The sequence below is a fragment of the Macrotis lagotis genome, chromosome 8, assembly GCF_037893015.1.
Source record: "Macrotis lagotis isolate mMagLag1 chromosome 8, bilby.v1.9.chrom.fasta, whole genome shotgun sequence".
Classification (NCBI taxonomy): domain Eukaryota; kingdom Metazoa; phylum Chordata; class Mammalia; order Peramelemorphia; family Peramelidae; genus Macrotis; species Macrotis lagotis.
The window spans coordinates 49,014,477-49,037,608 of record NC_133665.1 but is presented as its reverse complement, the minus strand read 5'-3'; the positions used below and the strand labels follow the sequence as shown (position 1 = coordinate 49,037,608).

Genomic DNA, 23,132 nt, shown 5'->3' with positions numbered 1-23,132 from the left:
GATTAAATAGGAAATAATCATGGTTTATCATAACAAAGAAATAACATATATAAGGAAGAATTTAATCCCTTTCCTGCCATTTCATTTTAGAGACAAAATAAAAAATGAAATTGAAAATTATTATTTGGGTAATGGAATAGAAATTCTTCTTTGTATACCTCCTAGACAGCATCTCTCTCATAATACCTATTTTCCCCTGCTCCATTATTTCACTCAAACAATAAATATTTACTAAGCATTTACTAAATAGAACCAAGCACTATACAAGTAATCCTTAAACATAAGGAATTTTGGTATCTTTAAACATTCTTACCCTTGGAAATAGATATGTCTCTGGAAAAGGTTGGCAAAGAGCCCAATCTTAAAACAGTTATCTCCAAAAAATGTTTGTTTTTAATATGCTTCATATTTGCAGACATCTCTCTATTTCATGGAAAAATACTTACAAAACTAACAAATGCTCCCTTGATTCCCTCTGTCATCTCAGGGGGGACACAGACAGGGGGACACACTAAACTGTCTATAAATGTTTTAAATTGACACAAAATTGAATGTGTTGGAAATTTTATAATTTTGTTAAATATAGCTAATAGCAATCATTTATAGAAAGAATGTATAATGTATAATATATCCAATCTGGTTCGGAAAAACACCACAACTACAAAATGTTTTACAGCTCTGCATACAATGAAATATCTAGCATAACAATGAATTTAATAGAAGTGAAGATTCTGAATGGCTAGGGCTCTAAGCAACACTCTGCTCCCATGCTCATTTAAAAACAAGTAACAAACATTTCTTTACTTATTGCTACTTACATAAAAGCTAATTTCTTTTTAGTTGGAAACTTCCAGATTCATAATACATAAGACAAAAATTTTGTTGTTAACAGAGCATATTGCTAGTATTCATTCATGAAAATAAGAATTAAATGAATAATGAGACTTACTTTGTTGCTCCAAGGGAGGTTGGAAGAGCAGTTTCTGAAATCAGATTTGGTTGTTGGTCTGTTGCAATCCCTCCAGCTGGAATGGTCATTGGATTAGTACCTTTAAGAGAGAAAAAGTTAAATCAATGAATTACAAATATATTTTTAAAAATTTCACTGACAATTAAAAAAGATTAAACCACCATATTTGACAAATAATTTACATACTCTGGTAATATCTTTTGTACATAGAGAAATATATTAAAAACCAGATTTGAACTGTATTTGTAGTAGTGGTGATATATCTACACTTACTATAGTAGTTCATATTTTTTTTATCTACTCCAATTTTGTGACATTGCAACTATAGTGTTGTCCAAGGCCATGAAATATAATAATATTATCAGTCCAACCAGCTTAATGGGCATACTGGTTTAATAAACTGAACTAATAAGCCAGAGAATATGTTATGTTTTTCATGTAAATATACAGAATTGAAGTTTTCAATTCAGAAAGGGTCATTGAAAAACATTTAGCCTAATATGCCATGCTACATATTAAAAACAGAAAGAATACCAAGAACTGATATGTCCATCCTATTTAAAGTGTTCAAAGCAACATACATAAAACACCCTATTTCTTCAGCCTTATAACAACTCAGTGAATTTGAAAATTACTATTCTTCAAAATTTAATAAAGAAATTGTTGTTTTGAGAAGATAACTAACTTATTCAGTCGTATGGCTAGCAAGTATCAGATGCTGAGTTCAAACCCAGGTATCTCTTAACTCCAATAGAGGTTTTCTCTATGCCATGCTGCTGTAAGTAGTGAAATGGTTTTGACTGTCATGCAACTAATTAAAGTTAGGATAAGAACACAGATCTTCAGTTAAGCTTGATCCAAACTGATCATTTTTATGAACTGTACAAATCATAACCATGGCTGACTAAAAATATTCAAAAGCAAAAACATTACTCAGTCCCTTTTAGTAAATCCATATGACTCCACCCCCACATTCAGGTAACTGAATAACATAATTAGATTTAGTAACACAAGCAATGAAGTTCATTAGCAGTATCCAACCTAAAACAGCAAGGAAAACAAAAACTTTCATTGAACTCATTCAGTATATCTTAAACAAAGAGATGGTATGGAAACTCGCTGGATTTGAATTAGGTTGAAATTCAGATTAATGACAATGGACAAAGGATATTTTTCTGGTTTGTTCACCTACCCAAAGCATTTAGAGTCCTCATCTGCTGGTGAGTTTGAGGTTGTGCTGGTTGCTGGCCAGATACTTGAGGTTGCAACTGTGCCTGTGGCTGGTTGCCATAGGGTAGTCCAAGAGCAGCATAAGCCCGTTGCATGGAGCTGGGATCAATTGGATTGGGGTTACTTAAAGTAGGTGTATTCTGTTGGCCTGAACCAACAGAACCGATGGTATTCTGAATTCCACTTGCTGGAGATCCCAGGATGGCTATTAAAAAAAAAACAAAACGAAAAGGGCAAAATATCCTTAATTCTTTTTAAATTGTAATTTCTTTATTAAATTATTTATGTATTTTTGGATTTTTCAATTTTCCCCCAATCTCACTTCCCTCCTCCCACCCCCACCACAGAAGGCTGTCTGTTAGTCTTTGCATTGTTTCCATGCTATACATTGATCTAAGTTGAATGTGTTGAGAGAGATATCGTGTCCTTAAGGGATAAAAAAATAAAATATAAGAGACAGCAAAATTACATAATAAGATAATGGGATCCCCCCCCCCAAATTAAAGGTAATAGTCTTTTGCCTTTGTTCAAACTCCACAATTCTTTCTCTGGGTACAGATGGTATTCTCCATCACAGACACCCCAAAAATGTCCCTGATTGTTGCGCTGATAGAATGAGTAAGACCATTAAGATTGATCATCTTTCCCATGTTGCTCTTAATGGTGTACAATGTTCTTCTGGTTCTGCTCAACTCACTCAGCATCAGTTCATGCAAATCCTTCCAGGCTTCCTTGAATTCCCATCCCTCCTGGTTTCTAATAGAACAATAGTGTTCCTTAACATACATATACCAGTTTGTTCAGCCATCACCCAATGGATATTCACTCAATTTCCAATGCTTTGCCACCACAAACAGGGCTGCTATGAATATTTTTGTACAAGTGAAAAATACCCTTAATTCTTAATAAAATTGCAAATGTAATTTTATCAAGAGGACAAAATACATTATATTAATACTAAAATAAATGTATCAAGGAAAAAACCTTTAGGAGAAATACCAGACCTGAAACATTATTATGTAACATTATTCATCAAAATCCGTTAAGTACTGGTTTAAAAAGAAAGAAAAGTCAATGAGTGGAAGAAACTATGTAAGGAAGAAATAAAAATAACTGAATAGCAGTCCAGTCTTAGAAAAATATAAAAACATGAATTATCAGGGTAAGATGAATAGGTATATAACATGTTTACTCAACAAGAACTACTGGTAAAACTGAAAACCAGACAGGAACATAAAAGAAACATTTTAAATACATAAAAATATAAAGGCAACATATGAATGAAATCAAAGAAAAGAAATAGTATAATGGGAAATGTACCAAAAAAGCCAACAGAAGTTTGATATTCAAAATAAACAGGAAATGAATTCAAGATAACCCTTAATACAATTCATAAAAAGATATAGTTTTCAAAATATTGAAAACTTGTTTAAATGAAAATAACTTAGACACAAATTAATAAAAGGGAAAAATAATGGAAACAATCAACAGATTTATGAAAAGATAGGCACAGGGATATACTATTGTTAAAAGATGGGAATTGATCCTGGAATTTTGTAAAAAAGCAAAATGTTTGAAAACTTTAATAAAAAATTTTTGACATAGAAATATAACTGCACAATATGCTTAAGAGGGGTTCAACAAAAGAAAAGTGAAATCATAACATCTGATAAGATATTTACAGCAACATTCTATGTTCTATATGTGACAGAAAAGAAATGAAAACAAAGCTGGTGCTCCATGTCATATAATGTAAAGAGGTATCACTATGTACTAAAGAAATGACATATATGAATTGGTAGAAACTTTGTAATAAACTGTATGAATAGAGGCAAAGTAAGTAGAAGATAGCAATAAACACACCTACACATATGAACAGGCAGTTTTCAGAAGAAATGAAAGTTATCTATAGTCATAGGGGAAAAAATGATCTAAATCATTACTGATTATACCACCTCAACTTTCGATTAGCTTATGAAACAAAAAAGAAAATAATTAATTATTCTTTTTAGGGGCGGCTAGGTAGTGTAGTGGATAAAGCATGGGCCCTGGAGTCAAGAGTACCTGGGTTCAAACCCGATCTCAGACACTTAATAATTACCTAGTTGTGTGGCCTTGGGCAAGCCACTTAACTCCATTTGCCTTGCAAAAACCTAAAAAGAATTCTTTTTAAAAACTATTTTTCTTTTCTTTTTCTCTCTTATGTTCTTTTAAAACATGACTAATATGGAAATGTTTTACATGACTGCACATGTCTGAGTCTATCAAACTGCCTTCTCAAAAAGGGGGAAAGAGAAAGAATTTGAACAAAAATTTTAAAACAAATGATGAAAATTGTTTTCACACACAATTGGAAAAATATAAAAATATTCAGATCAGGAAAAAAACAATGAAAAAAGATTTGATGGGAAGATTGGATAGGTGAGGACAGAGAGTAAAAGGGGAAGTTAGGAAGAAAGAAAGGTATGGAGGACAGAAAGAAGACAATGAGTTCAGTTTTGGACATGTTAAACTTAAAATGCATATTTTCCAATTCAAGATGTCTACTAGGCACCTGGAGATTAAGAGCCTGGAGGTCAAGAGAAGTAAACTGGGATTGAGATGTGAGAATAATCTATTTAAAGATATTTGACTCCATGAAAGCTTATGAGATCACTAAGTAACATACTATAAAGGGAGAAAAAAAGAGTATAATACATAACTTTAGGAGATAGCTGTGAAGGGACACTAGATGGAACAGCAGTTAAGAGAGTAGTGGTCCTGGAGTCATTTTGACTTGAGTTCAAATTTGACCTCAGACATTTCATACTTACTAGCTATGTGATCTTAAGCAAGTCACTTTAACCCTACTGCCTTGCAAAACCAAAAGAAAAGAAAGAATAAAAGAGAGGGGCAGCTAGGTGGCGCAAAGACAGAGCACAGGTCCTGGAGGCAGGAGAACCTGAGTTCAAATTCAGCCTCAGACACCTAATATTACACTGTGTGATTTTGGGCAAATCAGTTAACTCCATTGTCCCACAAAAACCAAAAGTAATGCATGTACGTGTGTATAGGAATAAGCAAGGGATGATCTAGTATTGAGAACACTAAGAAGTCAAGATGAAGATCAAAAAAAGTTTTGAGGGAGAAGCCTCAGTTAAAAGATGAGATCATTTAATCAATAAACATTTTAAAGTGCTAAAGCATTTTACTGTAGAGTCAGGAACTCACTCTTCTAAGGTTTGGGGTCACAAAAAGTCAATGACATCCCACTCCCCTCCCATAACGTGCATCCAAATACACATACACACACACACACACACACACACACGGCATATACAGGACAAATTAAGAAATAATTAAAAGAAGCATCGAAATTAATAGGGATTAAGGAAGGCAGACTGTAAAAAGTACATGTTTTTGTTTAGGTTTTTGCAAGGCAAATGGGGTTATAAGTGGCTTGCCCAAGGCCACACAGCTAGGTAATTATTAAGTGTCTGAAACCAGATTTGAACCCAGGTATTCCTGACTCCAGAGCCTGTACTTTATCCATTGGGCCACCTAGCTGCCCTCCTCCTGATACTCTTAACAGATTTTTAACAAAAGAAAAGTTACCTTAAGTTACTCCTTCAAAATTGAAAGCATTTAAAAAAAACAAAAATGAGAAGTCTGATCTTTCCACAACTTTTCTTTCAAAATTGGGATGTTACATATTTCTGTTTTGAAATTTAAAAAGACAGGGTATAACTAAAGGCAAAAAATATATTTAAATGAGGAAAGAGATAAATCTCTACTACAAAGTTAGTAATATTCTTAACTAGGGCTCTGAGCTACAGAGATTGGACTATGTAGACTTAAGGGCTTCCTGTTGTTCTTAGTACTGTAGAGATCAATCACTTAACAAATGCCAGAGAGATCAACTGATCCATGATAAAAATTAATTTTCCAGGTACAATATCATTCAGTCTTAAAAATTTAAAGCATTTTTTGCTTTAAGTATTACTAAAATGTATGGTATTCACACGATTTAATCTTTGACTTAGATCAAGAAAGACTTAGCACATAATGTGCAACAATGTATTAAGTTTTCAGTCTTGTGACAAATTTTTAACATCCCCCTTCGAATCTGTGGTGCTCTTAGAAAAATCTACATGTAAATTATGATTCAATAAACAAATGTTTATTAAGTACCTACTATGTTCAAGGTGCTAGATATTCAAGGCTAAAAGTAAATTAGTCTTTACCCTCAAGTAGCTTATATTCTGTAAGATGGCATACATGCCCATATATAAATGCATATATAACACAAGCAAAGTAACTTTGGAGAAAATGATGGCTCTGTCAACACCTGTGGAGGGGAGACAGGGGAGGCTGGGGCAGCATAAAACACGCATGGAGAGAAAGCCTTAGGCCTTCCATGTGATTCTTGACAAAGACTGAAAGGATTCCAAGAAATTGAGGTGAAGAGAAACTATAATACAAACATAGAAAAAGCAAGTACAAAGGTGAGGAAACGAGAAAAGAAATTCTGTGCTAAAGGAGTAAGATGAGTAGTTTAGCTGACCTGAAAAGAACCTAGACTTGAAGTTTGTGTAAAAAGATTGCAAAAGAGGGAATGGACCAGATAGTGAAGCTTTTTAAATGCTCCAAATAGTTATTTATATACTGCATAAAACTCAAGATTGACAGGATCTCAGTGGAGATAACTGTAAATAAATTTAATAATGGCTGGAGCCCTCTTCAAGAGCCCAAGCTGCCACTGCTTTGTGTAGAATACTTGAGGGACTTTTGTTTTCAACTAAAAGGTTTGCTTCAGATTGTTTACAGATAGGCTAGAAATTACTGGGAAAGATAATTAATATCACACTATTCTTTAAACCATAACATTTAATCAACCAGAACACTACAATCCTTAACCATTGGGAAAGAAGAATTTGCTCTATTTAAAATTTTTTTTTCTGTCTGCTTTGTGTTTCCAAGGCAATGGGATTAAGTGACTTGCCCAAGGTCACACAGTTATCCATTCTTTTTTTTTTTTTTTAGGTTTTTGCAAGGCAAATGTGGTTAAGTGGCTTGCTCAAGGCCACACAGCTAGGTAATTATTAAGTGTCTGAGACCGGATTTGAACCCAGGTACTCCTGACTCCAGGGCCAGTGCTTTATCCACTATGCCACCTAGCCGCCCCTACAGTAATCCATTCTTAAGATCAACAACAGGGAGTAAATATCAAAGCTCTTGCTTCAAGGTGTCCAAGTTTCCTTGAAGAAACAAACCAAAAAACAGTTACTATGAAGGAATCTTGGAGAGCTTTGATGAGCATTTCAGTTTTGTAAACTGCCAAACTGCAATCACAACATGGAAGTTCACCTGCCACAACCAGAAAAGCAAATGACCTTAATAAGAGTATACTAAATAGAATCTATGAACCATCAACCACTCTTAAGGAAATCCAAACTAAGGTTCAATCCTCATACAGAATTGCTTCTTTGGGAGCATGGATAAGTTTGGAATGCTATACAAATACAATCCAAGTTTAGAAACATGTTCACTAACCTATCTAATTCTTTTTTTTTTAGATTTTTTTTTTGCAAGGCAATTGGGGATTAAGTGGTTTGCCCAAGGCCACACAGCTAGGTAATTAAGTGTCTGAGACCAGATTTGAAGCCAGGTATTCCTGACTCCAAGGCTGGTGCTTTAACGACTATGCCACCTAGCCGCCCCGTAACCTATCTAATTCTAAACTGGTAGACTGGACTAGTTAAGGAGTGGAGGTGAGTGCTAGGAACTCCATCAAGAATTTCTTTAGGACATTTTCCATGGGTTCTAATTAAATCCAGAACACCAATGTGTCAAGACTGACCTGAGTCTCTGAAGAACAATTCCAGAAGTGACCCAGTATGCTGAAGGGCTCTTGAACTTTTAGAAAAAAACTACTAAGCAATATTACTTTCCAGAGTTGCTTTTGCAAGCATCTGACTGCTGTGTTTTAAGATATTACACTAGCCCTTGATACATTGAGGCAATACCAAAAATAAAACTTCTTACCACAATTCAGAAAATGACAGGCTGTCACGTCAAGACTCCAGGCATTCAATCCACTACGCAAACTGGCTGTTATTTTTTTTTTTTAGATTTTTTTCCAAGGCAATGAGGTTAAGTGGCTTGCCTAAGGCCACACAGCTAGGTAATTATTAAATGTCTGAGGTCGGATTTGAACCCAGGTACTCCTGACTCCAAGGCCTGTGCTCTATTCACTGCGCCACCTAGCCACCCCTGGCTGTCATTTTAAACATGATATTAAGTTCTACATTCTTCCTGAAGCTTTTGCCTCATCTCACTAAAATTCCCCCCCGATAATATCTATGTACAATAATTATCTAAGCATATGCTACCTTGTATTATAAAAATAGATGCATGTTTATTCCAGCTCCCCAGAGACTGTTTCCCCACTGAAACGAACATATATTATTCTACTATATTATATTCTGTATTATACTCAATAAATAGTAATTGTCAATGATAATACAATGAAGGGAAATTAATTATTTGTTGATATTTTTGAAGGTAGGAAAAGTATTTTTATTTAACTGCAATTTTTTTTTAGACAGATAAAGCAAAACTGACTAAAACACAGAAAGTGGCTCACATTGTTATTTCAAACTAAACTTTGTTATTCACTTCATAAATACAATTCAACTCCATAAACCCAATAGAAATATATTTATTGAAACCAAAAACATCTTGCTCAAATATGAAACTTACTTTCAAATGGGAAATGTATTTTAAAGTTCATTAATTTCTCTTATGAATCAAAGTGTCTAGTATGAATGATAATCCCTATCTTTTTCAGTGACTTCAAATCACCCTTGTAGCATCCTATATTATGACTAGTAGAAAAGCTGTGGTTCACCACTTGAGAGCAACTACACTGAAACAATTTTCACAACAGTCATAGTTACTAGCATGTTGGTTGTTTTCTTAAACCACATGAATTTTTTTTTTATAAAAACCACATAAGACTGTCAGGGGGAAAAAAAATCACAGAACTTTGTGATGATTGTGGCAATGCATATTCAGAAAGATAAAAATTGCCCAGAAAACCACACCCCCAAATCTAAAGTTGAGAGTAAAATGTCTATATGAACTAAAAGTGCCATTTGTCATATGTCAAGCACTGTTTACTATCAATATTAAGTTAATGCTCAAAAAAGTTTATATCCAGAGTCGGTGGATCCTATACAATGAAGTTGTTAAACATCATGCATTCTTCTACTAGAAAAGTTCAGAAAGCAGATATACGCCATTTACACAGTTCAAATGCTTCTGAAATAGATATACACTGAAATTTTAATTAATTAAATTTGTTAAAATCCAGGGAGTGATAACAAAATTCTGCACAAGGCTATTCTGCCTATGGAGGGTAGACTGTTCTGCGGGAGAGTGAAATTCCATCCCCTTTGCTGTTCTCTACTACTTATCTTGTCTTGCTGTGAAGCTGGCCCATTCTGGGGAGCATGATTTCCCCAAACTCTGCTACTCTCTTCGTACTTCTATTGAAACTCACTATCTTGCTGATTCTCTGATAAACTTTAACCTGTGAACTTTTCTGTAGTCACCTGTGAATTTTATGTAGTAATCTATGAACTTTTTAGTAATAACCTATTAACATCTGCAGTAAACTGTAATTTATAGCATTTCTTAGAAAAAGCAAACCAAAAAACACACCGTACAAGGAAACACTGTTATCTATTAGCACAAATAATCCATAATACTTTACAAGAACAAAGATCTTTACTGTCACATTAAGGAATTGGAAGATATACTCTACTCAAAGAAAATGTGAAGACCTTCAGAAAGATGATCAGGTAGTGTAAGAGGTGATATCAATTCAAATAAAACATCAGCTCTGAACAAATAAAAGAAGCTGGTTTGCTCTTGTGAAACATTTATTGGGATTAAGAAGTTAAATTAAAAGGTAGAACTAGATTAAATTCACATACATCTCATTACTTAAAATGGAGGTACCCAAATGAATCTGAGAAAAGGACAGAAACTCTTTTAAAAACACAGGAAAAAGGGTAAAGTGTGGGGCAATTAAATACTTTATTGCCCTCCTCCCAATACCATTCAGTCAGACTACAAACTTAGACTACACACTACATAAGAGCAGGTCTAAGGGGTAAAAACTTGACCAGAGCACAGATGAGGTAGTATTTTGGTCATCTTGAGATGGCCACTGAGATCATTTTAGTGCCATATAAATCTATGGTCTAGCTCTAATCATGTCATGACAACAAAAGAATAACCTCATTCTAAATGCATTATTAAAACTGCTTTAGAAACACTTGTATATCTGACTAAGATGTATCAAAAAATAAATATTATTTTTCATGTAAAGTATTATCCTACTCGACATAAATAACAAATAAAGATGAAGACTTGTCCCATTCCAAATTATAATCCCCTCCATGAGATGTTATTTTAATTCAAATTGGCTATTCAAATTCTTAATTATATATGAAATCTGAAGCTGATTTGTCTTCCCAAAAGTAACTGACTTTCCCGTATTACTCTAGCTCAATCCCAAATATAAAATTCAATGTCATTTTAGAAAAATCTGCTACATATTAGTATACCATACAGCTAAATCTGTTCAACAACAATAATAATATTAATAGTTCTTGATCCTGCATCTTCATTACACTTTGTGATCAGCAATATAACTATACTCTTCCTTTATATCAATTTTTTTCTCTCATGAAAAACTGGTTTAACTTCTCTAAGTTTTACATTCATCTTCCAAAATGATCACTTACGTTGTTGATTTCGCTTATCACTGGCATTTTTCAAAGGGAGGCACACAGGACAGTCATGCCGGGTACAATTCTTCCAATGGGAGATGATTTGTCGAGAAGATGCACAATGGGCAACTGTGACCAAAAAAAACAACAAAATGTTACTCTGCAACCCAAATTTTTAATTCTAGATGAAGAATTTTCATTAGAACTATCAAAAGTTAATATTCATTGATTTGTAGTACCTTTTGTCCTTTTTGCCACTAAACTCTGTCACTATCAATGCTAAAGCAAAAGAGGGTTGACATGGTACCAAAGGACATTTTGTACTTTTGTTTTATGGATTGCCATAGACAATATTTATTTATATACCAATTAGTGGACAGTCTTTTGGTGATAAGCAATATATGAAGTAGTTAAGTTGGTCCTTAAGACAGTAGACACACACACATTGTAATCACCAAGTCCATAATATTAGATTCTGGACACTTCTGAACACAGTGTGCAGTATTTATAATATTGGTTTTTCTTGGAATACAAATTTATTGCTTTGTATTATGAATTCTTTTAGCATTTGCTACACCTATGACAAAGTCCTTATTTGTAATTTAAGCATTAAAAAAAGAAAAATAAAAAAAACTAACTTCAGATGTCTGTGAATTAAACCATAAGACACTGGGTAAAAGGTCAGCTGAAAGTTTCTCTTCATGGAGGCAAGTTAATGGTACTAGTTTCACTATACATCCAAAGAGCTCACAACAGAGGCAGACCATTATGAAGATATTTGCAGTTTTTAACCCAATATAATATTGTAGCAGATGAAAAGGTAGAAAAGTTCTAAGGATACTATGAAAAGCCCCTCTGAATAATGTTAGTTATGGTCTGATACTCAATAATTTCAAAGCAAAGGTTAAGTCCAGGGGAAGAAAAAAAATATTGTAAAATATGGCTCAGGAACAAAAAAATGAAAGAATATTTGTATATGGCTCAGAAAAGCTGAATCTATCAATCTTAAATATTTTAAGAATAGAGTTGGGAGGGGGTGGCTAGGTGATGTAGTGGATAAAGCACTGGCCCTGGAGTCAGGAGTACCTGGGTTCAAATCCAGTCTCAGACACTTTATAATTACCTAGCTGTGTGGCCTTGGGTAAGCCACTTAACCCCATTTGCCTTACAAAAACCTAAAAAAAAAAAATTAGAGTTGGAAGATGATGGAAGATTTAAGAATGACTATAAATATTAAACTCACTAATGTAATAGGCAAGAAAAAGATTACTGGGCATCCTATCAGAATCAGCTTTGTACAAACAAATTTGATTCATTATTGTAAATATTAATATCAATACCAAATCAGATGATACTGCATTGATTCCAGCTTTACCTATTTTTACAAGTTGCCAACTTGGAAAAACTGAAAATGGGCCAATGTAAAGGTGGTGCTATAATCATTTCTTAGAGAAATATAACCAATGCAAAAGAGGCTAAAAAGAGGCAAGAAACTCCTTAGACCAACAAAAATATGAGGAAAGACATGGTAGCCAAGGTTAAACAGAGTTTTTGCTTAGCAAAATTTTAAGGAGACAGTGAAGGAATATTACAAACATCATTTCCCCAAATGGTAAAGAACAATTAAAGAGAAAACAACTAATTAACAAGTATTTATTAAGTTCTGCTATTGTGTAAAACACAATAAAATAGTATAAAAAATAGTAGGGGCAACTAGGCGGCGCAGAGGATACAGCCCTGGCTGGAGTCAGGAGGACCTGAGTTCAAATTCAGTCTCACACACATAGTAATTACCTAGCTGTGTGACCTTACAAGTCACTTAACCTAACTGCCTTGGCACAACACCCCCCCCCCCCACAGTCCTTGTTCACAAGGAGCTTAACTTCAAAAGGAACAGAAAACATGACTACAAATAGACACCTAAAAATGCATATGGTTAGAATTATTATAAATATTAGTTAGAGGATATCAGCTTTAGAGAGCAAGGACTCGGGAACATGAGGGAAAAAGGAAAGACCTCAAAATGTTGTATTTTGGCTGAGTCTTGAAGAAAGCCAGAGTTGAACTGTGAAAGCATTCCAGGCAAGGGAGATTGCGCAAAGGCGAAACTAAAGGAGCAGGCTACTATGACAAAACTGTATAATGCAAGGAGTACTACATAAGAAGACTGAAAAGATAGGAAAAGTCAATTATTAGATTAATAAAAAAAAAGTATATAACTTACAGCAGCAAATAAACAACCTTATATTTGACAAATATAAAGATATAAGAATTTTGTATAAGAATTCATTATTTGGTAAAAATAACTGAAAAAATTTGATAGCAGTATGGCAGAAACTGGGGACAGGCAAGTATCTTACACCATATACCAAAGAAAAGATCAAAATAGAAATGATCTAGAAATAGAAATATTAAGAAAATCAGAAGAACATGGAACATATTACTTATTAAACTTATGAATAGGCAAACAATTTATAAACAAGAGAGAGAGAAAGCAAAATTAGGGAGGAAAATGGTTCATTTTGATTACACTAGGTTAAAAAAGGTCTTATATAAATCAAAGAAATATAGGTAAATTCAAAAGGAGAAAGCAGAAAATTGAGGGAAAATTTTTTTATAAACAATTTATCAAAGAACTCATATCTAAAATATATAAAGAACTTTGTCAAATCTATAAGAATATAAGTCATTCCCTAATAAATAAAAGTAAAAGAACCTATGTATTCTAAAATGCTTACAAGCACCTCCCTTTGTGGAAGCAAAAAACTAGGGGAAAAAAACCTATTTCCTTGGGCAAGCCACTTAACCCCATTGCCTTGTAAAAACCTAAAAAAAGAGCAAGGCCCAAGGCCACACAGCTAGGTAATTTTTAAGTGTCTGAGACCGGATTTGAACTCAGGTATTCCTGACTCCAGGGCCGGTGCTCTATCCATTGTGCCACCTAGCTGCCCCCAAGGACACCAACTTTTTAAAAAATAGGATGAAAATCACGGATTATCATCCACATCATCAATAATCAAAATTGTAGTTGATCAAAACAGGGATTAAAAAATTGATGGAAAAAATATGATAGGGATAAGGAGATTACATGTTATCATGATTACATATGGTATAAAAAATAAAGAACACACAAGATCAGTCCACTATTTTTCTACACCATAAATGAGGAATAATATATGGACACTTAGATATTACTGCTGAATTATTTCAGTCACGTGTGACTCTTAATGATCCAATTTGGGGTTTTATAAGCAAAGCTATTGGGATGATATGCCATTTTCACAGAGAAGGAACTAAAGCAAATAGGTTAAATGACTAGCTCAGATTGACACAGCTAGTCAGTGCCTGGATCCAGATTTGAATTCAGGAAGATAAGTCTCCCTGATTCCAAGTCCAGTGTTCTTTCTATTCTTTAGGCCACCTAGTTAAATGATTAAGTGAATACTCAAACCAATAAGATCACAAATCTTAAATTTCCATGCAGATATAATAGCAAGTAACTTCTACTTGAGAAAAATAAAAACAATATGTTCCCGAGAGTTTTGTCTGAATCTCAGCACTTAATTTTCCATGAAAACACTATAAATGGCACATAGGTTCAGGCCAGTAAAACTCTATTTTACCTGTTAAATAACTGAGATACTGAGAATTATCAATGAAGAACATTATCAAAAAATTCAAGCACACTACTATTGAATAAAACACTAAAAAAAAAACAACTGATCTTGAGTGATGGTATTTAAGAAAATATAGGATGAGGTAGATAAAACATAATATAGGTAAATTCCTAACTATGGGCAGTGGGAAAAGAACAGATTTTCCTTAAATCAACCAGGAAAATGATAGGAAAGGCAAACATCCATCCATCTCTCTATCTCTCTATCTATAGTATGACACTAGCTACTCCCTTTAAAACTGACTGAACTTTTAAAAAGTCAAATGCAACTACCTGGGCACAGAAGATTGAGCACTGAAGTTGAATGTAGGAAGACTCGAATTTAAATTAAACCTTGGAGACTTCCTATCTTTGTGAACCCCGAGCAAGTCATTTAACATACTTGCCTCAGTTCCCTGGTTCATAAAATGGGGATAACAATAGCACTTATCTTCTGGAGTTGTTGTGAGGATCAAATGAGATGATATTTCTGAAATGCTTACTTAGCACAGAACCTGGTAAATAACAGACTGAATATAAATGTGAGTTGTTATGATGAGGAAAGGAAAATTGAAGGAAAATAAACAAAGTTCTTTTAACAAAGGAAGAAAACTGAGAAAGAAAGACTAAACCAAGTCTTTTATCTAAGACTCAGGTGAAAGAAAGACTAAACCAAGACTTTTATCTAAGACTCAGCAAAAATTTGCTTACTAGGAAGTCTGGTTGTTGTCTGAAGTGGAGAAGAGGGCTCATCTAGGAGAGGATACATGAAGGCAGCTGAGTTTACATCTCATTCTCCTATCCATTAATTATTATAAAGGCACTTACTACTTAATGATGAATACAAAAATGTAAAAACATCTGGCTAAATATGGAACAATTAACATGGAAAAAATTTAATGGCAATCATACTGAAAGTGTGATTTTAGATAAATACACTTACCTTGACAAGCTTTCCCAGCCTGACAATGGGTCATATGATTTAAAACATTTTTCATGGTTCGACAGTGTGGGAGAGAACAGGCCCGAACCTCTCCATTTGCTTGTTCTCGTCGCTGACATTTATGAGCATGAAGCAGGAGTACCAGCTGCTGCTGTATCAGTTTGCGTTTCTCAGGATCTGCAGTAGGTCCAGTTGCCATTGCTTGTGTTTGTACAATTCCTACTGGCTGTACCTGTGTTTGCATCTGAGACTGAAATAAGGAAAAAAAGAATTAATGAGTTGATGTTAAAATTCATGAATAAAAAAGGTATAATCATTAAGAATTAAGGTCAAAGTAATTATATTATATATAGTCTATCTGTATAGGTAGTTTTAAAACACTGGACTACTTGTCATATTCATTATGCCAAAAGGTATAAAAAGGAGGAATTGTTTAGGCTGAATGGGTATGTCTCTTTCACTATAAACCCCCCCCCCCACAAAATAATGTAAAAATGAAAACTCTTTACTTAATCATGACAATATATAATTTTAAAAATTGCTAAAATAAAATGGAGACATTTTAAACAATTATCTATCATATTACAAATGTGTTGTTTGAAAAAGGTTTAAATGAGATAATCCAATGCTCTTTTCAAGTTTTATCAAAGTACCACCAATTAATATAATCTGAAAATGCTACTCAGTGATTAAGATGAAAGGAATTTAAATTTCCATCAAAGGAATTTCTAATATTTTAAGTGGTACTTTACTGTCTTGAACCACAAGGCACCTTTTACTTCCTAAAGACCTACCTCAAAGTTTCAAATTTACAGATGGGTAGGAATCTGAGTGACCATTTAGTGAAAACTTTTGAGTGTAAGTTTAGGCAAGCTGAAACTCATTAAAAATTAATGAGAATTAAAATAAATTTTTGCTTAAGGTTTTAAAAACAATCATAATAGAAATGAGACATGCCAATATATCATTTCTCAAAATCGCTAACAAAAACTGGCTGTATGGGCCATGAGCTACCACCACCTTCCATTTTCTGGCTCAAGAGTGCTAAATATGCAAGCAAAGCGAGTTCCTACATAGAAGAAAGGAGCAAAACGGGAAGGTAAAGATTCTACAGATCATGTATTTAAAGGAAGTTGGGACTGGTTTACTTTGGAGAAAAGAAAAGCAGAGAGATCTCAGTAATCTTAATGTAAGGCTTATTTTTTGGTTTTTGCAAGGCAATGGGGTTAAGTGACTTGCCCAAGGTCACATAGCTAGGTAATTATTAAGTGTATGAATCCAGATTTGAACTCAGTTCCTCCTGACTCCAGGGTTGGTGCTCTATTCATCTTGCTGTCCTCATGTGGCTTAAAACAAGCCAAACTCTATGAGTTGAAGTTGTAGCAAAACAAAAAAGAGCTGCCCAAACAACAAATAGGTTGCCTTTGAATCTGGTAAAAACAGGATGGAAAAGACAATCTCTTCATATAAATTAGAGACATCAAAGGGAGTTTTGTGCAAAAACAGGCATTATAAAAGACAAAAATAGAATGAACTGACAGAAACAGATGAGATTAGGAAGAGATTGAACAAAAGAACTGAAAAGAAAGGTGTTAACATCACAGATAACCTCAATGGTGGTCACTGATATAGTCAAATATCCAAGAGAATGAAGTCCTGAACACTGGGATGCACTACTAACAATAAGGCTAGAAGAGGTGATGAAATTCCAGCAGAGCTACTTAAAATTCTAAAAGATGATGCAGTTACAGGGTTGCATTTAACAACCCAGTATATTTGGATAACTCAATAATGGTCACTAGATTGGAAAGATCAGTTTCTGTTCCAATCCTAAAGAGTCATGCCATATAAAGTTCAAATTATCAAACCAACTGCACTCATTTCACATAGTAACTAGCAAGTGTGTAGAAGACATTTATTTAATGTCTTATAATGTATATAAAGATATAAAGTCACTGTACAAACTATAATCTTTGTTTAACGTCTTATGAAATTATCATGAACAATTCAAGAATAACTGTTAAGGATATATGTGTTAAGTCTAATGTAAATGTAATAAAAAATTTTATAAATGAAAGGGGGAAAAAAAGAATCTAGCAATGTCAGTCAACAATTCCCAGAATTTTCAAAGAGGCAGAGGAACTAGAATTCAAACTGCCAACATTTGCTGGAATGTGGAGAAAGCAAGGCAATTCCAGAAACCAAAAAAACACAACCCATCTACTTTTGCTCCATTGACCACTCTAAAGCTTTTAACTGTGTAGAACACAAGAAAATGAGCTCAAGTCCTAAAAGAAATATCTCTTAAGGAACCCATACATGGGTCAAGAAGCAACAGTTAGAATCATATATGGAACAATGGATTGGTTTAAGATTAGAAAAGGAATACAGACAAGATCTTATTTATTTAACTCACACGCAGAGTAAAATTAAAAATGCAAACTTAGATGAATTTTAAACTGGAATTAAATTTGCCAAGAAAAATATCAGGAACCTTCAATAAGATGATACCAATTTGATGGTTGAAATGAAGTGGAATTAAAAAAAAAATCTCTTGATGAGGGTGAAAGAGGAAAGCATAAAACCTGGCTAGAAGCTTAATATTTTTTAAAGAAAAAAACCCAAACAACAACAAAAAACACCTCAGAAACAACAAGACAACTGCTCCCATCACTTCCGGGCAAATAATAAGCTTAAATATTTTGGCCATATATCGAGAAAAATAGAACTCATTGGAAAAGTCCCTAATATGAGAAAAATTAAAGGCAAAAGAAAAAGGTGACTGCAGAGGATGAAATGGATAGATATTATAGAAAGAGATTCTGAAAGATAGTGGAGGATAGAAGGGCCTAGAATACTATGATCAGAAACAACAAAAAATTGACTACCTTTACTACTCTTATCTACTGTGATCATGGTAACACTATGAAGAATGTTTAAAAAACAATACTATAAGCAAACTTGAAGATCAAGGATTAGTTTACCTGTCAGATCTATGGAAAGGGAAGCAGTTTATGACTAAGAAAGAGATGGAGAACATAACTAAAAACAAACTAGATAATTTTGATTACATTAAATTAAAAAGCTTTTGCACAGGCAAAACCACTGCAGCCAAAGTCAAAAGAAATGTAGTAAACTGGGAAACAATGTTTACAACTAATGTTTCTGACAAAGGACTCACTTCTAAAATATACAGAGAACTGAGTCAAATTTAAAAAAGAAAAACAACCATTCCCCAATAGACAAATGGTCAAAGGATATGTGCAAAGGCAATTTACAGATGAGATCAAAGCAATCCATAGTCACATGAAAAATTGCTCTAAATCATTACTTATCAGAGAAATGCAAATTAAAGTTTCTCTGAGGTACCACCTCACACCTCTTAGACTGGCCAATATGATCAGAAAGGATAATGATCACTGTTGGAAAGGATTCGGAAAATCTGGGACACTAATACATTGTTGGTGGAGCTGTGAACTTATCCAACCTTATTGGAGAGAAATTTGGAACTTCACCCAAAGGACAACAAAAATGTGCATACCCTTTGATCCAGCAATACCACTACTGGGTCTATACCCTAAAGAGATGATGAAAAAGGGTAAAAACCACTTGTACAAAAATATTCATAGCAGCCCTGTTTGTGGTGGAAAAGAATTGGAAAGCAAGCAAATGTCCTTCAATTGGGGAAATGGCTTAGCAAACTGTGGTCTGTGTACTTCATGGAACACTATTGTTCTACTAGAAAGGGGGGTGGGGTGGCTGCACCTGCTATGTGGGGCAGTGGATACAGCACCAGCCCTGGAGTCAGGAGTACCTGAGTTCCAGTCTGGCCTCAGACACTTAATAATTACCTAGCTGTGTGGCCTTGAAAAAAGAAAAAAAAAGAAACCAGGAGGGATGGAATTTAGGGAAGCCTGGAAGGATTTGCATGATCCTGAGTGAGATGAGCAGAACCAGAAAAACACTGTACACCCTAACAGCAGCAGGGGGGTGATGATCAACCTTGATGGACTAGCTCATTCCATCAGTGCAACAATCAGGGAAAATTTGGGGTTGTTTGCAATGGAGAATACCATTTGTATCCAGAGAAAGAACTGTGGAGTTTGAACAAAGACCAAGACTATTAACTTTAATTTTTTTTTTTTTTAGGTTTTTGCAAGGCAAATAGGGTTAAGTGGCTTGCCCAAGGCTACACAGCTAGGTAATTATTAAGTGTCTGAGGCCAGATTTGAACTCAGGTACTCCTGACTCCAGGGCCAGTGCTCTATCCACTACACCACCTAGTTGCCCCAACTTCAATTTAGGGGAAAAAAAACTGATATCTTATTGTCTGATCTTGCTATCTCTTCTACTTTATGTTTCTTCCTTAAGGATATGATTTCTCTCTCATCACATTCAATTTGGATCAATGTATACCATGGAAACAAACTGCCTTCTGGTGGGGGGGGTAAGATTAGGGGAAAAATTGTAAAAGTCAAAATAAATAAAATCTTTAATTTAAAAAATAAAAATAAAAATAAATTTTAAAATGAGCTACACAATTGTCTAGGGCTAAGTCCAAAGCAGATCTTTTATCTAGAGGACTGTGTTCTCCTTCCTCCTTTGTGTCAAATAAAAAGGAATGAGTAAGATTTAAATTTTATTTCCATCATGAATTTAATAAAGATGAACATGGCAAAAAAAAATCATAAAGTACTATGTGAAACTAAGTATTTACAAAATCTTCATTTTTTCATATATTAATTGAAAATAAAAGCAAAACAATTTCACTTTTCTGTGATACCATCTGACCGTTCTACCTTTTTTCTCTTTTTTGTGGCTTATTTTATATTTTACAGTATTTATTCTTTTTTTTTCTGCTTTATTCTCCCTACCCTATTTAATACCCTACAACTGTTCCCCAGAGGAAAAAAAATGAAGTATAGTTAAACAAATTGAAGCCATACTTTGGTCCTGACTAAAACTGTATGTCTCAAGTTCAGGAATTCTTAAAACTTTGTGTCATCGATCTCATTTGGTAGCCTGATGAAACCAATGCTTCTTCAAATAATATTTTTAAATACATATGATCACAAAAGAAACATTCTGTGTAATACAATTATCAATTTTTTTTACAAGTTCATGGATCTCATATTAAGAATCCTTTGCTCTAGTCTATCATCTCTCTGCCAAAAAAAATCATTCATCCACAGTATTTTTTTTGGCAAGGCAGTGGGGCTAATTGACTTGCCCAAGGTCACAGTCACACAGCTAGGTAATTATTAAGTGTCTGTGGCCACAGTTGAACTCAGGTCCTCCTGACTCCAGGGCTGGTGCTCTATCCACTGCAGTACCACCTAGCTGCCCCTCATCCATAGCTTATTTTAGTCACTGAATAAACTGTTCTGGTTCTGTTAACTTCTTCAGCCTAAGTTCACATTAGTCTTCCCAGGTTTCTCTGAATCCATATTTTAGCATCATTCTATATATAGCACAACAATATTCCATAATTTCTTCAACCATTTTTTCTGCCCATCCTTTTTAACTTTTCTAAATTTCTACTTCCTAAAAGATTCTTCATTGATTTTCTAGCCTCCCCAAACTAATCAGAAGTGCACTAACACTCTAAATTCTATAATTTTCATTCACTTATTTTTTTCACATGTTGCTTTCCTTCAATAGCATCAAAGGTCTGAGAAGCAGGGATTGAGTTTTTGGTTTTTGTATTCTCACCAATATAGACTAGGTGCTTCATAAAGGTTTGTTGAGAGTAAATGAATGTTATCTTTAATGACAATTTGAGCATTAGTCCATGTAAATAATAATCTCATTTGTATAAAAATCTACAATACGTTAGTAACTTTATTCAATGATTATACAGAATCAAGTTGCCTAATTAATACTTCTCAATTTAATATATCCGTGATATTTGCCAGAGAATAGAACAAGAAAATCTAGCAGAAACCTCAGAAGAAAGAATGCCAAGACAACTTAAGAAAGTATCTAGTTAATCTCCAGAGTTACTGCAAAGGAGTTACAAAGAATCAGTATATACATCACCTTTTCTCAACTGGGACTGTCTTTAGCTATAACAAAATATGCAGCATGATTCAACAAAAAAGAAACTTACCTTCTGTAAACTGAATTATACTTTATAAATGTATCACTATTTTAAGTGTAAATAGATGATATTATGATTAATAAAAGACATTCCAAGTGTTTCTGAATTCATAAAATATTTCTGGCAATATACTTTCTCAATCAATGGATATTACAGTACAATCATTATTAAGCAATAACCTACAGAAACTTCCAACATTTAAAAGGAATTCTTCTCCGTAGTGTTCTAGGTCAATCCTTTCAATTTAGAGAAAATGAATGCCCCAAAATGGGGCATATAGGATCAGATAGGAAACTAAGAATCAGGTTCTAGGTCCAGTACTCCTTCCTTTACACAAGTAAGCCTCTCATATTGTTTTATTATGTATACAAGCAAGATTGAGCACAGTATTTGAACCACAGAGGGTACTTAACAAATGCTTTCTGTGAGCCCAACTTGCATCTATCTCCACAAAATAAAGAGGTTTTAAGAAAACTTTCTTTCTACAAATCATTGAAGCAGAATTTATGGATGGATGGAATAATTTTACAGTTTCCAAAGAAACTGGTCATATTTCAGGTAAAAAAAAAAAAGTAAGATTTGTAGCTTCCCCCCAAATTTAAGCACATTACTTAGTCCCAATATAGAAACAGATTTTCAAGAATCAATCAGTATATATGCCAAACTCACTGTCCAGCAGCATAAAACTCTTGAGTCAGATTAAAATGTAAATGGGAATTGCTAAACAAAATAAATAAAAATACAACATTAAAAAAAATTAATCAATGGTGGTCAGACACCGGGAGAAAAATATATACACCAAAAGCCATTCTGCAATATATATTTCAAAGGATATGAACAGTTCTCCAAAGAATTGTTAATTATGAATATTTTAAATAGCTAATAGAAAAATATATATTAAAACAAGAAGTTTCTACTTATACCTAGTAATTCAATAAAGATGAATAAAGGAAGGGAAAAATGATAGAGGGAGTGTGCAAAGAGTAGCAAACACATCAATATTTAGTGGTAGGATTATGAACTGCCAATCCAAACAGAAAATAAAATTGGGATTATTAAACCAGCTACTTCTAAAATATGGAAAAACAAATACAATGGAATGACAATATTACATCTAGAACCTGTGGTAAGGAACATTAAAAACTGACAATCAGGGGTGGCTAGGTGGCGTGGTGGATATACATTGATCCAAATTGAGTGTGATGAGAGCGAAATCATATCCTTAAGGAAGAAACAAAGTATAAGAGATAGCAAGATCAGACAATAAAATATCAGTTTTTTTCCCTAAATTAAAGTTGGGGCGACTAGGTGGCGTAGTGGTTAGAGCACTGGCCCTGGAGTCAGGAGTACCTGAGTTCAAATCTGGCCTCAGACACTTAATAATTACCTAGCTGTATGGCCTTGGGCAAGCCACTTAACCCCATTGCCTTGAAAAATCTATAAAAAAAATAAAA

The 23,132-nt window shown here is 33.9% G+C and overlaps 1 protein-coding gene across 1 annotated transcript in view; it reads right to left on the bottom strand.

Annotated features, from left to right (window-relative positions):
• Positions 1-23,132, bottom strand: part of CREBBP (CREB binding lysine acetyltransferase) — a 148,331-nt gene that overhangs the window by 56,283 nt on the left and 68,916 nt on the right. The window contains exons 4-7 of the mRNA XM_074196859.1: positions 15,579-15,828; positions 10,996-11,109; positions 2,163-2,405; positions 950-1,049 (exon numbers count right to left, since the gene is read on the bottom strand). Coding sequence (XP_074052960.1) covers positions 950-1,049; positions 2,163-2,405; positions 10,996-11,109; positions 15,579-15,828 — 707 coding nt within the window. The remainder of the gene's footprint in view (positions 1-949; positions 1,050-2,162; positions 2,406-10,995; positions 11,110-15,578; positions 15,829-23,132) is intronic.